This window comes from Maniola jurtina, chromosome 26 (genome assembly GCF_905333055.1).
Source record: "Maniola jurtina chromosome 26, ilManJurt1.1, whole genome shotgun sequence".
NCBI lineage: Eukaryota > Metazoa > Arthropoda > Insecta > Lepidoptera > Nymphalidae > Maniola > Maniola jurtina.
In genome coordinates this window covers 4,178,914-4,196,517 of record NC_060054.1, presented here as the reverse complement: position 1 = coordinate 4,196,517, position 17,604 = coordinate 4,178,914, and the positions used below count along the sequence as shown (strand labels likewise).

At 40.2% G+C, this 17,604-nt stretch overlaps 2 protein-coding genes across 4 annotated transcripts in view; one reads left to right on the top strand and one right to left on the bottom strand.

The window, feature by feature from the left end:
- Positions 1 to 13,228, top strand: part of LOC123878591 (exportin-7-B) — a 29,585-nt gene extending 16,357 nt beyond the window's left edge. Inside the window, exons 13-24 of the mRNA XM_045925867.1 lie at positions 117 to 283; positions 832 to 976; positions 1,590 to 1,737; positions 2,498 to 2,657; positions 3,644 to 3,834; positions 4,425 to 4,554; positions 5,375 to 5,456; positions 5,932 to 6,070; positions 6,803 to 6,880; positions 7,512 to 7,618; positions 8,463 to 8,677; positions 11,153 to 13,228. Of these exons, the coding sequence (XP_045781823.1) occupies positions 117 to 283; positions 832 to 976; positions 1,590 to 1,737; positions 2,498 to 2,657; positions 3,644 to 3,834; positions 4,425 to 4,554; positions 5,375 to 5,456; positions 5,932 to 6,070; positions 6,803 to 6,880; positions 7,512 to 7,618; positions 8,463 to 8,677; positions 11,153 to 11,252 (1,662 nt within the window). The 3' untranslated portion in view covers positions 11,253 to 13,228. The remainder of the gene's footprint in view (positions 1 to 116; positions 284 to 831; positions 977 to 1,589; positions 1,738 to 2,497; positions 2,658 to 3,643; positions 3,835 to 4,424; positions 4,555 to 5,374; positions 5,457 to 5,931; positions 6,071 to 6,802; positions 6,881 to 7,511; positions 7,619 to 8,462; positions 8,678 to 11,152) is intronic.
- Positions 13,229 to 14,096: 868 nt separating this feature from the next.
- LOC123878602 lies at positions 14,097 to 17,516 on the bottom strand. Of its 3 annotated transcripts, none has more exons than XM_045925897.1 (3): positions 16,772 to 17,516; positions 14,583 to 16,439; positions 14,097 to 14,461 (listed from the first exon to the last, which is right to left on the bottom strand). In XM_045925897.1, exons 1-3 carry the CDS (start codon positions 16,904 to 16,906, stop codon positions 14,441 to 14,443), a joined length of 2,013 nt encoding a protein of 670 aa, XP_045781853.1. In that variant the 5' UTR covers positions 16,907 to 17,516; the 3' UTR covers positions 14,097 to 14,440. The 3 variants fall into 3 exon arrangements, with proteins under 3 accessions (XP_045781853.1, XP_045781854.1, XP_045781852.1); XM_045925898.1 differs by having other exon boundaries at positions 14,097 to 14,464; positions 14,586 to 16,439; XM_045925896.1 differs by lacking the exon at positions 14,097 to 14,461 and having other exon boundaries at positions 14,542 to 16,439.
- Between the last annotated feature and the right edge of the window lie 88 nt (positions 17,517 to 17,604).

Genomic DNA, 17,604 nt, shown 5'->3' with positions numbered 1-17,604 from the left:
ACAGATAGACACACTTTCGCATTTATAATATTAGTATGGATTTAAGCTTTTGATTCCTTGTATAACATGGACTTCCGCAAATTAATGCCTTCTTCTATACATGACTTTTTTTTCAGGGTGGTTGCGAAAAACTTGAGCTTGCAATGATGTCGTTCTTCGAAGCGTTCCGCAAGATCTACGTGGGTGAACAAGTGCAGAAGAATAGCAAAGTGTATAGGCGACTCAGCGAGGTGTTCGGCTTTAGTGACGAGAGCCAACTCCTTAGTGTCATTATGAGGAAAATGTGAGTTTAGTTGTTTTCATTATACCACGCTAGATGGTGTAGTATGGTACTGAATCGCGGTAACGTAACTCGAGCTAGCTGTAATGGCGTATTTCGAAGCGTTCCGCAAGATCTACGTGGGTAAACAAGTGCAAAAGAATGTCATTATGAGGAAAATGTGAGTTTACTTAATCTCCACTAGATGGCGTTGTGCGGTGCTAAATCGCACTAACATAACTCAAGCTAGCAACGATGTTCTCCGAAGCAATCTGTGTCTGAAATTTCTATGTGAGTGAGCAAGTACAGAAGAACACCAAAGAGTGTGGCATCATGATAAAAAACTGTTGCAAAAATCGTAAATACAAAACTAAAGTCACTGTTTTCAGAGTTTTTTTTTTGAAGTTGTTTTATTAAAAAGGTTTGTTAAATAATGCCTTTGGTTTTATTTGGACTGAGATTGGAATACATACAATTTTAATTCAGTAGCATTGTATTTCTCGGAGTGTCTGTACCTTCCAAGAAGTATGGGATGGATCATAGAACCATGATGAATTTTCCACTGTTCACAGTATAACAAATCTGAAGTATTGGGGTGGTTCGGAGCCCATAATATCGAAGACTTTGGGCCTCCTAAGCGAGCTGAGTGGCGGGTACTCTTGCGTCAGGAAACTAGTCAAATTGGAAGAGGTGCACGTTATGTTGACACACCATACGGTAAGTGGTCATGAGTAATTAAGTTAGATTTCAATAACTTTTGGTTTTTATGCATTTCTCTGACTTAATGTGCTGTGGTTAGCTGAGTTTCCTTCTCTCCCTCTCGTACATTCTAATATGACAAAATTGTACTGATTCTTTCACATTTTTTTTTGAAATGAAATGAAATGTTCAAAAAAAAATCATTGAAAATGTTAGAATGTGCGAGAGAAAAGGAAGCCTATAGCTAACCAAAGCGTCTAGGTCAATGGGAAGCTAGTGAGTGCTAGATTTAACCAGAACGCTAGCAAAAACGAGGTCAGTGATAGTACTCGTAGCTTTAGTCTTAAGTTACTTAATTAAATTATAACCACTATATCACTATTATATATATAATTTCGACCATCAAAAAGAGTACAATTATACTTACTTTGAATAAATGATTTTGACTTGGTACGCTAGCAAAAACTTGGTGCCTTATCTACTGATTTGCTAGCGTTCCGGCTACACCTTGTATACAGGTTTTGATTCCCTTGACGGATCTTGACACACACGACAGAGACAACCAACGAAGTTGTCCTACAAGGGTTCTTTTGTTTTCTGTACATAAGGAACCCTAAATTTTTTTTTTCAGGCGGAACACTTTCCGTTTCTCGGCATGGGTGCGAACACGGTAGAGATGCGATGTCGGAGCATGCTGTACACAGCTCTCGGCAGACTGCTGATGGTGGAGTTGGGAGAGGACGAGGAACGATTTTACGCGTTTATGATGCCGCTCACAGGTGACGGCTAAAATAATCTAGATGACTGACTGACTAATCTATTAACGCACAGCTTAAACTGCTAGACAGATCAGACTGAAAGGCATGCAGATTTTTAAGAAAGAATCTATACGTAGGTTTGAATTATTTATGTAGTTTATTGTTCTAAAGTGTAATGTAGTATCTTTTGTTAAAAAAATTTTTTCGGGTTGTGCCAAACATAACGCAGTTTATTCCGGTGCTTCTGCTTGAGATCTTTTGACTTTATTACTCAAGTATTAGAGGCGCCAGGATAACCTAACCCATAGGTATAACTGGTAATGTGTGGCACAGCTTTCAAAAAATAAGCTTTTTCTTTCTGCTTTCTTTCAGATAGCTATCATAATAGCTATCTGCACGTCACCTCATAACGTGGCTAAGGAAGGATTTTTTAAAATTCAATCACTAAGGGGGTAAAATAGGGGTTCGAAATTTTTGAAGTCCACGCATGGGCATGTGCAAAATCAAAAATAGAGATTTTTGCCGGATCATTGCGTGCGCGAACTTTTATATATTTAATTGGTTGTTCGGAAAAAAAAATTTTAGCGATCTAAATTTTTTTTTTCGAAAAACCAATCAACGATATTGTTCTTTCGATCGTATTCATTTGTGTTTAACTGACTTTTAAAAAAGGAATAGGTTCTCAATTCGACTATGATTTTTCGACGTTTCAAGGCAAACCCGGCTTCTGGCCTTCTATGGAAGGTAAGCCACAACCATAAACACTATAATTTTTTCACAGCCGCCTTCGAGAGTATAATCGGTCTGCTGAACAACACGGAGAGTCCCATGTTCGCTTCCGAGGACGCGAAGAAAACGCTCATAGGCCTCGCGAGGGACCTACGAGGCCTCGCTTTCGCATTCAACACCAAGACCACTTATATGATGCTGTTTGACTGGATGTGAGTCTTATGAAAAGCAATGCAAAAAATATGCTTTATTGCTATACCAACCATTTTTTTTGTATGATTTTCAATTATTTTTATGGTCACCGCAACCAGCAACTGCCATCAAATAGCCTTCTGGTTTTCTTTAGATTCATTTCTGATTATATATTTTTTTTGGTGACCGCAACCAGCAATTGCCGTTCGACCTCAGCCCCCCCAAAAGGACATTACAACATCATAATGTATTCATAATGTTTTTTAATGTATCATATGTATTGTAGCTCCCCGGTGTACATGAAGGTGCTACTATGTGGTATAGAGCTTAGCAACTCATTGTCGATCACTCTGGTTCTTTTACGGATCTTCTCATTTTTGAGTTGGTTTTTAATTTTTATTGGTAACCGCAACCAGTAACTGTAATTCGACATCAGCTCGCCCTCTGATTTTGCTATAGATTAATTTTTAATTATATTTTTTTGGTAACCGCAACCATCAATTGCCGTTCGACCTCAGCCACCCAAAAAGATGTTACAACATCATATGTACTTGTATTGTAGCTACCCGGTGTACATGAAGGTGCTCCTGCGCGGTATAGAGCTGTGGTTCTCCGAATGTCTGTGTTTCTTTCGAAACAACACTTTCCAACTTCGTGTCTTCTTTATCTACCGATGACTTCAACTGCTGGACATATTTCTCTTGTAGAGACTTCCACATGCCACGATTTTGCACCGTCCACTGTTCTGACTTGTTTGATGTCATCTGTCGTACTAGTGGAGAATCTGCCAAGTGCCAACTCTGCAATTTGGTGCGAGGTCGCTATTCCAGTGCCTTAAGACCTCAATATCTATTGGTCCTTCGAACTATGAGCCCCGCCTTTGCAACCGGTTGTTGGTTACTCTGGGTCTTTTACAAATCTCAATTTTTAATTTTTTTTTGGTAACCGCAACCAGCAATTGCCTCAGCCGAAAAGACGTTACAACATCATGTGTATTGTATTGTAGCTACCCGGTGTACATGAAGGTGCTCCTGCGCGGTATAGAGCTGTGGTTCTCCGAGCCGGCAGTCAGCACGCCCGTCCTGAAGCTGGCGGCCGAGCTGGCGCAGAACCGCAACCAGCGGCTGCAGTTCGACGTCAGCTCACCCAACGGGATACTGCTGTTTCGAGAACTTTCCAACATCATCTGCGCATATGGTGAGTAGCATAAACTTCTCATAAAGAGCTCATTTGTAGGGTTCTGTATAAAATTAGCGCCAAGTCTCTGCTGTCCATTCGTCTGTCTGTTTGTCAGAGGATGTATCTCAAGAATAGAATAGAATATAGTTTTATTAAAGTAAACTTTTACCAGCCAGAGAAGAACCAGCAAGAAACTCGGCGGTTGCTCTTTTCAATTGCTCAATTCACAATACATGAACCATAATAGGTAGAGAACTTGACCGGTTGTTTTCTTTCTCAAAACACTACAATGAATATATCTTTCCCTCTCTTATGCTTGGTTCTTAGTATATACTAGCTGATGCCCGCGACTTCGTTCGCGTGGATAGAGGTTTTTTAAGAATTCCGTAGGAACTCTAATTTTCCGGGATAAAAAGTAGCCTAAGTGCTAATCCAGGGTATAATCTATCTCCATTCCAAATTTCAGCCAAATCCATCCAGTAGTTTTTGCGTGAAGGAGTAACAAACATACACACACACATACACACAAACTTTCGCCTTTATAATATTAGTGTGAAGTGTGATTTATATGATTGTTGAAATAAAAGATGTGAAACTATAATTTCCAGGCAGCAGAATCTTGACGATAGACGTAAGCAAAAAGCAAATGTACGCGATGAAACTGAAGGGTATATCGCTTTGCTTCACCATACTGAAGGCGGCGCTGTGCGGGAACTACGCCAACTTCGGTGTCTTCAGGTGAGTCTTACCCTTAGTACGAGGTTGGTTTTGGATTCTGAGCGCAAGAATTTTTTTTTTTAATCTTTACTTATTTTTAGGAATTTTTATACAATGAGTATATTATGTCAGTCCCATCGTGCCTTAACCTAGATTAATCTAATTAACAATTATTGTCTTAATCAAATTTGAAGAGGGGTCTCTCCGTCACTCGCTTCGTACAAACGTAGTTCCAATTTCATTTGAATATTAAGCAACCAAAGTCCATGAAATTTTGCAGACATATTCTAGAAACTAATATTTCTTTAATCTAAACTCCGCATCCACACGGATTAATTACAATTTCCGCCTCAATTTTGAATTCTCAACCTCAACTCAATTTTTAACCTCCGACCCAAAAAGAGGGGTGTTATAAGTTTGACGTGTGTATCTGTGTATTTGTCTGTGGCATCGTAGCTCCTAAACTAATGAATCGATTTTAATTTAGTTTTTTTTTGTTTGTTTGAAAGGTGGCTTGATTGAGAGTGTTCTTAGCTATAATCCAAGAAAATCGGTTCAACCGTTTGAAAGTTATCAGCTCTTTTCTAGTTACCTTCACTTGTCGGGGGTGTTATAAATTTTTAATTTACACTTGTAAATACCATCATTTGGTCTGCTCTCCACGCCGGTCTATCTGAATGGACCCTAATGGGTGTTTAAAGTGGCATACCCTTTCCAGGTTAGCGCGTTACCACCATAGACTGCATCGTCACTTACCATCAGGTGAGATAGCAGTCAAGCGCTAATTCCTGTCGTTTATAAACAGTAGATATAATAGTATAAACAAAATAACTTGTTTTAGGTTATACGGTGACGAGGCTCTGGATAACGCGTTGAATATGTTCGTCAAATTGTTGCTTAGTATACCGCAAAGCGATTTACTGGTAAGATATGATAATATACTTTCTCTGTGATTATGAAATACTAACTTTTGAACAGATAGACAGACAGACATACACACTTTCACATTTATAATATGGCATGTATTTAAACGATCTTTTTATTTTTGCAAAACGCAATTTTTAGGGTTTGGTACCTCAAAAGGAAAAAGGAACCTATTGGATTACTTTGTCTATTTGTCGTGTCTGTCGAAAAACCGATAGAGTACATCCTTAGGATCATGTAATTTGGCAGGTAGGTAGAACAAGTAAAGGAAAACATCCGAAAACCGTGAATTTATGGTTTGATTTGTGGAAATCAGACCCGGGACCTCCTACTAATAAGACCACAGCGCTTGCCACTGCGCCAGAGAGGTCGATGTGTCCCAAACCGGTTTTATTAGAAAGGCAATAATGCGAAGATGATTTTAGGACACGCCGGATATCTAGTTTATATAATTTAATAAATGTAATTTTTTAGGACTACCCGAAATTATCACAGACGTACTACGTCCTACTAGAAAGATTGGCACAGGATCACATGCCGTTCCTAGCTAACCTACAGCCTGATGCCACGTTATACATACTGTCTTCAATATCTGAAGGTCTCACAGCTTTGGGTGAGTGTTGAACCTACTGTACGTTTGCTAAACTGTAATATTTCTGTACAAATGTCCAAAAAATACCATTCCCCCTCATATCTCTGAAGTTTACCAGTCGAAAAATCTGAAATAATTATGGTCAATAGAAGTTTATGTATATTACATACAGAAAAAATAAAACCAACGCTCTATCATAGTTTTTTTTATACTAACAATAAACCTCTACAAAACAAAGTTAGTTTTGCGGTTCGTTAAAAAAAGTGATTCTTACCATTTTACTTCTACTACCGAAGTGTGTGAGTCTGACTCGCACTTGGCCGGTTTTTTACTCTGCATGCCAGAAGGGATAGGACAGGGTATTATTATTTACTAGCTGATGCCCGCGATGTCGTTCGCGTGGATATAGGTTTTATAAAAATTCTCGTAGGAACTCTTTAATTTTCCGGGATAAAAAGTAGCCTATGTGTTAATCCAGGATGTAATCTATCTTCATCCTAAACATTCAAATCAGCCCGGTAGTTTTTGTATGAAGGAGTAACCAACATGCACACATACATACACACAAAATTTCGCCTTTATAATATTAGTGTGATCACTGGCCTAATAAATAGCAGTTCCTGTTTATCTATTATGTAATATACCAAAATTGTGCTAGAAAGTAGATAAACAGACAAGTACCTGTAAACTTTGAACTATATACACACAAACTTTCGTCTTTATAATATTGCTGTGATTTATCGTTTGTTACAGATACGAGCGTGTGTACGGGATGCTGCGCCACACTGGACCACATAGTCACATATCTATTCAAGCAGCTAGTGCAAAAATGTGAGTCAAACATCATCTGTGGACGTCCACTGTTGGACATAGGCCTAATTCCACCACAGCAGTCAATTCTCAGCCTTTCTCATCCAGCCACTTCTCGTTACCATCTTTACCTGGTCCTTTCAAATGAATGAATTTGTCAAATAGGTGCACAGTGGGGTGATTCGCTAACTCAGTGTTCATCACTGAATGATAGTCGCCAAACCCATTTGACATTTAATCCAGGCATTAGTCAGACTTTAATTTTTAACTTTATCTTGTTATACTCATTCGCAATTTGTAAACTAATGCGACAAAGTAGGCTTATGGCATTCTAGTTGCGCCAATCATGGTAGTATCATCCTCGCAGGTTTATATAAAAATCTTTACTTGAAAGGGTCCAGTTTAAGAAGTATCGACTAATTTGTGAGTTATAGTCGATACTAGAGCTAATTTCTTAAACTGGACCCTTTCAAGTATAGATTTTTATATAAACAGGTGAAGATGATACTGCCATTGTCGCAATAGAATGCCATAAGCCTACTTTGTCGTATTAGTTTACAAATTGCGAAAAACCAAATTAAATTTGAATTTCGCGGGCAGACCCGTCGCATCCACCTTAATTCTGATAACTAACATTTTTTATTTATTTCAGCAAGTAACAAAGTGTCAAACCCGAGACATTCGGTACCTGAGACGAGTAACATGTTTATAGAAGTTCTACAGAGGCGGCCCGAGATCATGCAGCAATTATTGGCTACAGTAAGTTATGAAAAAATTTTGATTTTTGAAGGTTTTGGGTTCCGTACCTCAAATGAAAAAAACGGAGCCCTTGTAGAATTACTTTGTTGTCTGTCTGTCCCTCTGTCAAAAGGTACAGAACTTGAACTTGCGCAGTGGGTATATCGGCCTACATATTCGGTGTGTTGTTAAAAGCTCTGACTTTGTAAAACTTAAAAAAAATTAGGATCTGTGAAGTGGTATTATTACTACAGAAAGCATATATTGACACTTCCATATTTATGTAATTTTCATTTTTTTTTTAAACTAAACTTATTAGGTTGAATTAAAGAACAAATTTTAAAAGCTGATAAAATCAGCATGTCGTCGACGCGACCTTGAATTTATCACGTAACTTAAAAATCTTTTTTTTTCAGAATAATTTTTAAATATATATCAAAGACAAAAGATACACATCTACAACAAATTCCTGAAAGGCCGGCAATGCATTGGCGGTTCCTCTGGGCCTGCAAATGTTCATGGGCGGCGGTAATCACTTAACATCTGCTTACCCGCCTGCTCGTTTGCTCGCTCTTTTATTTATTAAAAAAATTGGTTGTCTGTAAAGTCGGTTTACTGACGATAGTTGAACGTGACAACAAAGGCCGATTGTGCTTCTTTGTCGCTCGTTCCGCGCTCTCGCTTGCACTTCAAGCCTTACATGGAACGCCTCAGAGCGAGGTAACGCCGCATGAGTCATGTTTTTTTGTGCGTGCAGCCGGCTCTATCGAATTATAAGACGTCACGTCAAAAAAAAAAAATTGTGCAACTGGCAGGATTCGAACTTTTGTTTGCGAACTTGCAGACCGTTTTTTTTTTTTTGCAGGTATTGAACCTCATAATGTTCGAAGAGTGCTGCAACCAGTGGTCGATGTCTAGACCTCTACTGGGTCTAGTTCTGCTCAACGAGGAGCAGTTCGCGCGTCTGAGGGCGGACATGATCGCGCAACAGCCGCGCGACAAGCAGGCGCAGCTCGCGCAGTGGTTCAGCGGCCTCATGGCGGGCATCGAGCGGAACCTGCTCACCAAGAACCGCGACAGGTCAGTAACCTCCTGTGATGTCCGTCTCCCTGGTACCAAGAGTTACAGTTAAGTTAAACCTCTGTGATCTCTGCCTCTCTGGTACCAACATTGTCATCATTGACCATACTATAGCCAACGCCTACGACAACTACCTCCTTGGTACCTGGTACCGAAGTGTTGACGCGCGGCCTCATGGCGGGCATCGAGCGGAACCTGCTCACCAAGAACCGCGACAGGTTAGTAACCTCCTGTGATGTCCGTCTCCCTGGTACCAAGAGTTACAGTTAAGTTAAACCTCTGTGATCTCTGCCTCTCTGGTACCAACATTGTCATCATTGACCATACTATAGCCAACGCCTACGACAACTACCTCCTTGGTACCTGGTACCGAAGTGTTGACGCGCGGCCTCATGGCGGGCATCGAGCGGAACCTGCTCACCAAGAACCGCGACAGGTTAGTAACCTCCTGTGATATCCGTCTCCCTGGTACCAAGAGTTACAGTTAAGTTAAACCTCTGTGATCTCTGCCTCTCTGGTACCAACATTGTCATCATTGACCATACTATAGCCAACGCCTACGACAACTACCTCCTTGGCACCTGGTACCGAAGTGTTGACGCGCGGCCTTATGGCGGGCATCGAGCGGAACCTGCTCACCAAGAACCGCGACAGGTTAGTAACCTCCTGTGATGTCCGTCTCCCTGGTACCAAGAGTTACAGTTAAGTTAAACCTCTGTGATCTCTGCCTCTCTGCTACCAACATTGTCATCATTGACCATACTATAGCCAACGCCTACGACAACTACCTCCTTGGTACCTGGTACCGAAGTGTTGACGCGCGGCCTCATGGCGGGCATCGAGCGGAACCTGCTCACCAAGAACCGCGACAGGTTAGTAACCTCCTGTGATGTCCGTCTCCCTGGTACCAAGAGTTACAGTTAAGTTAAACCTCTGTGATCTCTGCCTCTCTGGTACCAACATTGTCATCATTGACCATACTATAGCCAACGCCTACGACAACTACCTCCTTGGTACCTGGTACCGAAGTGTTGACGCGCGGCCTCATGGCGGGCATCGAGCGGAACCTGCTCACCAAGAACCGCGACAGGTTAGTAACCTCCTGTGATGTCCGTCTCCCTGGTACCAAGAGTTACAGTTAAGTTAAACCTCTGTGATCTCTGCCTCTCTGGTACCAACATTGTCATCATTGACCATACTATAGCCAACGCCTACGACAACTACCTCCTTGGCACCTGGTACCGAAGTGTTGACGCGCGGCCTTATGGCGGGCATCGAGCGGAACCTGCTCACCAAGAACCGCGACAGGTTAGTAACCTCCTGTGATGTCCGTCTCCCTGGTACCAAGAGTTACAGTTAAGTTAAACCTCTGTGATCTCTGCCTCTCTGGTACCAACATTGTCATCATTGACCATACTATAGCCAACGCCTACGACAACTACCTCCTTGGTACCTGGTACCGAAGTGTTGACGCGCGGCCTCATGGCGGGCATCGAGCGGAACCTGCTCACCAAGAACCGCGACAGGTTAGTAACCTCCTGTGATGTCCGTCTCCCTGGTACCAAGAGTTACAGTTAAGTTAAACCTCTGTGATCTCTGCCTCTCTGGTACCAACATTGTCATCATTGACCATACTATAGCCAACGCCTACGACAACTACCTCCTTGGTACCTGGTACCGAAGTGTTGACGCGCGGCCTCATGGCGGGCATCGAGCGGAACCTGCTCACCAAGAACCGCGACAGGTTAGTAACCTCCTGTGATATCCGTCTCCCTGGTACCAACACTCACAACACTCACAGACAACTGCCTGCATAGCACCGATGGCAGTGTTGATGACGTCAAGATTCCACCTTACACCAACTCACTCAGGGTCTAGGGGCAATATCATCACGCTACAAATAGTCCAGGAAACCACTTACAACTAACCAGGAAAATATACCTTCTGCGATCTCTGGCGTCCTGTTACCAACGAAGTGTCATTTACGAAAATCCTACGATCGCTACCTACTATAGTACCTATGGGAGAGTTTAATGACGTCACCTCGTACTACCATAGCCAACTCCTGCGATCTTTGCCTTCCTAGTAACAATGGAGATGTCGATGACGTCACCATTTGATTCGGTTGATGTCTAGCCAATTCCTACGACAGCTGTCTCCCTGGGTAGCAATGCTAGTGTTGGTGACGATACGACACGATTCAATCTTACCACCCTTTACACCAATCTCACTCGCACACACGCACACATAAAACGAGTGCGGACAGGCAGGTGTTCCGGTAGTAGTAAGAAGTAATTAAATTAGTTCGGATGTACAATGTCGGGGATGTACTTATCATCATTATCATGATCAACCGACAAACGTCCAGTGCTGGAAATAGGTCTCTTGTAGGGACCGCATGCCGCAGTCTTACGCTGCCGCAATCCAGCGGCTTTTTAGTGTACGATAAAGTTATTCATTCATTCTCTATTCCAGGTTCACACAAAACCTCTCAATGTTCCGGCGGGACATCAACGACCTCCTAAAAGGCAGCTCGGGCTATTCCGGCTCGGTCAACGACATGATGACGTCATAACGCCCTAGTAGTCACCACCCCTCGTCCTAGTGTAAGGCGTCCGTTGAACGAATGACTGAGTGAATGTGTATGAATTGTTGTTGTTTCGTTTGTGTATGAGAATCGGTCATTGAATGGAGGCAGGTTATTGAGTTTTTCATGTAACTAGTCCTAAGGTTCTATACAGGGACTGCATTGAGGCTGCAAGCCGACTGCATTGAGGCCGCAAGCCGACTGCATTGAGGCCGCAAGCCGACTGCATTGAGGCCGCAAGCCGACTGCATTGAGGCCGCAAGCCGACTGCATTGAGGCCGCAAGCCGACTGCATTGAGGCCGCAAGCCGACTGCATTGAGGCTGCAAGCCAACTGCAAAATTAGTCCAAATATACTGCCCGACTGTATAGACATTTAGCTGCTATCCTTCTGGTATAAAGTGGCTAACCTCAAAAAATAGTTTTTGAATTATCGCCAAAAGACACGAAAAATTAGAAAAACTAATGTTTCAAGAAAAATACGCCGTGTAGAACATAAGTTTTCAAAATTTACAAGTTTTTTTATTTGTGAAAACTCGAAAAATACTTTTTGTTGCTGCTTTTGGTACTTTTGTGTGATATTAATCAATTTCTTCTTTTAGAGTAAAGGAGTTATTGTTTAAGATACATGTATGTCAAAATGTATGACTATGAAAAACTAATAAGCCTGCCCTAATAATGATATTCCAATTTTTAGACTCTTACTGTTTCTCTCCATGTTGAATAACAGTAGATCTAATTTAATAATTTGATGCTGACCGCTTCCAATAGAATCGCTTCATTTTTATAAATCCTCGCTCATTGGACGTGAGCTAAAATGAAGCTATTCTATTGCTAGGTTTGAAAAAATCTCTTAGACAGTGCAAACAACGTGAACATTGACGTGATTGGTTGGCGAATGGCGGGCGCACGCGATTGGTTGATCGGTCGGCGCCGGTGCACGTCATTGGTTGATAAGTTGACCGTTGCTTCATGGATTCGCCAATTTTCCCACACTTCGCCGCTTACTGTTCAAGTTGTTTGCCGGGCGTTATACATTTAAAATTGTATTTAAAACGAGTGAATAAGCATCTATGCAAACACGTCCAATCACAGACCACATCACCACTTCTCATCAGGTGTGATAGTGGTCAAACCTATGTCTATAGTGGATAAAAACTAGCTTAACTGGTTGCATCGTCTAAAAACCATTTAAATTAGATCGATTGTACATATTTCCTAATTATGTAATATAAAGGGTGATAATTTGAGATGGAACAGTCAGGGATAGGTTTTAATTCTTAAACTTCAAAATCACAACATTTTGTATATTTTTTATTTGAAGTATATACATATTATCTTTTTTGCAGTACCACTAACTTTTCAGTTATGTGGGTTTTAAGCAATTGAATTTCACTTGCTTTGCACTTGCTCGTTCTCCATAATTTTCTCAAAGGTTTGTGAAGTCTCCCAATCTGTACTTGACCAGTAAACCCTTCTCTTTTGAGAGGAGATCCGTACTCAGTAGTGGGCTGGCAATAGGTTCATGATAAAGATATGTCTTTCAGGTTAGCTTGCTTCCATCTTAGACTGCATCATCACTTCCCAACGGGTGAAACAGCAGTCAAGGGCAAGGTGCAATTTGTATCTAAATAAAAAAGTATGATAAATCAAGTCTATTTGACTAAATTTCTGACTGGCCCATCTCAAATAACTACCTTTTGTTAGTTTTTATTGATATCACACAAATCCTTTGTTTTAACTCTACGACATGTAAATGTTATTATGGAGTTAGTTTTAAGTGTTTTTTCTAAATTCCTAAATTGTGGCAATATAAAAATAATTTCATTCTTTATCTGATCAAATAACAGAATCAAACAAGTTGACATCATGAAGAGCGGTAAAGAAATCATTATTCTACTATACTCCATCCACGGAGAGAATTTAGTATAGGGCTTTCTCTTTTACGCAATCACATACAAATGACAAAGACAAAAACTCTCTGTGACTGTGACTCTCGTCTGGCTTTACAAAGATTAGCCAATGTCAAGTTTGTAGTTATTTGTAACGCACGGCACCTCCTTAGAGCGCTTTCCAGTCAGTTTTAACAAAAAAAAAAAAACACTCCAAAAAGGCAGAGCACGCCCGCCAGCCAACACCAACACAGACGAAGTCCTCGAATGTTTTTTGAAATCAGTTTCTGTAATGGAGTAGTAAAGAAAACATTATTTCATTAGTGATTGCTTTGCAACTCAAAATGGTTAACGTCCACTAAGTTTTTTATTATTGTCATTTGTATGGGATTACGTTATAGAGAGAATCCTGTACTAAATTCTCTCCGTGGATAAAGTATAGCTGATGCCCGCGACTTCATCCGCGTGGATATATGTTTTTATCCCATGCGAACCTTTCGATTTTCCGGGATAAAAAGTATCCTTCAGGATGCAAGCAAATCTTTCGTCAAGATAGGACACACTATCGCATTTAAAATGTTAGAATGTATTAAGGGGCAAGAGACGGGCCTGCCCGCGAAATTCAAATTTAATTTGGTTTTTCGCAGTTTGTAAACTAATACTACAACGTAGGCTTACGGTATTTAATATGCGACAATGGCAGTATCATCCTCACAAGTTTATATAAAAATCTTTGCTTGAAAGGGTCCAGTTTAAGAAATTAATTCTAGTATCGATTATTCTCACAAGTTAGTCAATACTAGAATTAATTTCTTAAACTGGACCCTTTTAAGTAAAGATTTTTATATAAACCTGTGAGGATGATACTGTCACTGTCGCATATAAAATACCATAATACTACTTTGTCGTATTAGTTTACAAATTGCGAAAAACCAAATTAAAGGAGAACGGTCACGCCCCATACAAAAAAAACCCAGGCCCGACAGAAACGAGACATATCTCATTTTTTTTGGTATATCGTGTATTGTTAAATTACATATATTTTATATTCTAAATCAATGGCTAACGCCAAAAAATATTGCCGTATGTTTTTGTTCAGGCGATACACAAAAAAATACAAAGTGTCTATTATCTATAAAATTCGCATATTTATTTTTAATTAAATGACAATACAATAGCTATAGGATGTATCTAAATACAGTTAACTTATATGATTAATTAAAATCGTGGCATTTGATGATTTATTGCATAATATTAAGTTAAATGTACAAAAATGGTCACATACTTACTGTCTACATGCTATCATAACGGCTCAGGTAGCCTGGCGGTGACAGAAACCAATCATTGGGTTTCAGGATTGAAACAAATAAAAATAAAACTAATAGGTATCTCGATATAAAGTTTTATTGAATTTCTATATCTCTTAAAACATAATCCATACCCATTGCTGGGTGGTCAAAGTGATCTCGATGTCTAGCCCACCCTAGGTAATATACAACACTAATGACGTGTGCGCAACTTCCCAATGTCCTTTTACCATGATAGCATGTGCAATAATATTCCGTTATTGCGTTTCTTCCATTTACATTCTCATCAAACATAATATAAGTATAATATATTTTTGTCGTAACGTGTCGCGAATGGATTCTGCACCTGATTAAAGTATTATTGTTTCTGCCCTCTATTGCCGTTGGATGTCTATATAATTCCATATTATATACTCCCGCGGCTTTCAAATGCTCACTGCAATACGACCGTGCTAACTTCACGTGATAGGTGCCGATTGAGAATTTAATTAACTCTTCAATTGTTAATTGTGGAAAATGTTCAATATCCGGATCATTTCCAGTCATCCTGTGAAACGACACTCTTTGTCGGTTTAGATTATTTTCCTCCACATACTCAAATAATCGATTGGGGCGTTGTATATTTTGATTAATTATTTCAATGAAATCTTCTGTGTATGGACTGTCTCCGTAAGGTTCTTGAAAATAATTAATTAAAGCTGCAGCAATTTTAAAATCTTCAAATATATGCGGCACATGTTTGTTGAATACTCTGTTTTTAAAGATCTTGAAGTCGCGCTTGAATCTCCCGTTTATAGTTTCCACGACCCATCGCACCATTGTAATGAGTCGTGATTTATTAGCTTGTTCGGTGCTTAATTGCGTGTCTTGTGGTTGTTTGGTTGGCGGCATGTGAGCAACATAACCATATGTTTCTATTAAAGGTATTGAATCCCGAAAGCCTCGGTCCAAAATAAATGAGTCTCCTTCATGGAAAAAAAAGTGGAACGGTCCGTCTTCAATGGGTCCATCATGGTTTTGCAATATCATTTTCATTATATCAGCATCGGTAGTCCGTGCAGAGTACGGACCTGTTACATCCAAAATATATCCATCCGCGCACACGATCATGAATGGTTTTATTAAGTTTCTGAACTTATGAAGGCTGTAACTGCGGCGTTGAAATAAAAAGTTAGAACTTTTTTCTATGTATATGTAGGTTCCATCGAATGTAACTATTGCTTTTGGTGACTCTTCGTTACCAAACAAAACATTTGGTAAAACCCGGTTGCGGGCTATTACTTCGTCCCTGGTTATATGGTCTAAACCTAGGTGCAATGGAACAAAGTCAGTAATGAGACACTGCCTGACTTTATGTATTTTTCTTCCAATAGTTCGCTCGGTTATATTAAAAAGTGAAGCGATTCTATTATTCGGCTCCCCTGATCGAATTTTGCACAAGTAGATAGCCAAATCATTTCGTGGAGTACTTGAGGACCGATTAAGGCTTGGTATTTGACTCAGCAAATCGTTGAACGTGGCTCTGTTTCTTCCAGTCCAAAAGCTTAACTCGTCGTCAGAAACGTCATCTACATTGAACTGTGACCTTTGTTCCAAAGCTTGTGTATACATGTTGATGATGTCGCCAACACTCTCCGCATTCAAGTCGGTCATTTGATTTGTTATATTTTCCGGTATCTCTTCTATCGCCATGTGTAGTAAATGCCGTTGGCAAATGCGGGCAAGATTTGGTACGTAAAAGTGATAATAGCTAAGGAGTTGTACCTTCACCGAATTAGGCACTTGAAGCAGAGAACTGTTGTTGCAGTTGTCAATTAAACATCGCCGAGCCGTATTAGGTGCACGTCGAACGCCTTGTACATTTACAACAGCAGCTGGTAGGACAGGAGCTGCTGGGACTTGTCGCTCTTGATTAATTGCAGCGTCGATTCTATGCCGACACGAGTGGCAAATCGACCGAGTCCCATCAAAAGTTATCTGTCACAAAATATAAATACACAACATTAATATAAATACACAACGACTTAATCCCATCATATAGGTAGGTATGGTGAAATCAAACTAAATCTAATTGAGACTGCCAGAGCGCCGATTACCTGCGTCCTGCATGGACCGGTTTCGATAAGCGCTGGCAGATCGGCGCCGCGCCGATAACCAGTTTTCTACGAGTGTACGGACTGTATAATGAGTGATGTAGTCTATTTACCCTAACTAACAAAGGTATCTAACTATCAACACTTGACTTTACATTTTTGACACGCTTTTGTATTGGGAAAGGCTTTAATTACAAATATAAAAATGATACATACCTCACCACCAACGATGCGTAATAGTTGCTCTACGAAATCTCTTCGTGTTTCCAGTAATCGTTCATTGAGAACGTATGGACGACGACGGCGAAGTGTACGTTCACACGCAGCACAATTATTAATATTGTCAGCCATATCAACGAACCACTCACAATACAAAAATCAAGTCCAGTAAAGAGAAAGCCAAAAAACGTCGAAAAAATGTAGCCTTGAATACAAAAACGCACAGATCTCAACACAGAAAGCGAAGAACTGCGCCTGCATCTGCGCTGCGTCGGTGCACCCCGCGGCCCACCCCTACCCTACCCCCTCCGCTCCGCCACTGTGTTTTAATGAAAGAGAGAGACAGCATGATTGGTTTCTGTCACCGCCAGGCTACCTGAGCCGTTATGATAGCATGTAGACAGGAAGTATGTGACCGTTTTTGTACATTTAACTTAATATTATGCAATAAATCATCAAATGCCACGATTTTAATTAATTATATAAGTTAACTGTATCTAGATACATCCTATAGCTATTGTATTGTCATTTAATTAAATAAATATGCGAATTTTATAGATAATATAGACATTTTGTATTTTTTTGTGTGTCGCCTGAACAAAAACATACGGCAATATTTTTTGGTGTTAGCCATTGATTTAGAATATAAAATATATGTAATTTAACAATACACAATATACCAAAAAAAATGAGATATGTCTCGTTTCTGTCGGGCCTGGGTCACAGATGACCGTTCTCCTTTGAATTCGCGGCCAGGCCCGTCGCTTCCACCTTAAAAATCATTATTATTGTAAAATGTCGGTAACAACTAATTAGTTAATTACCTAAGT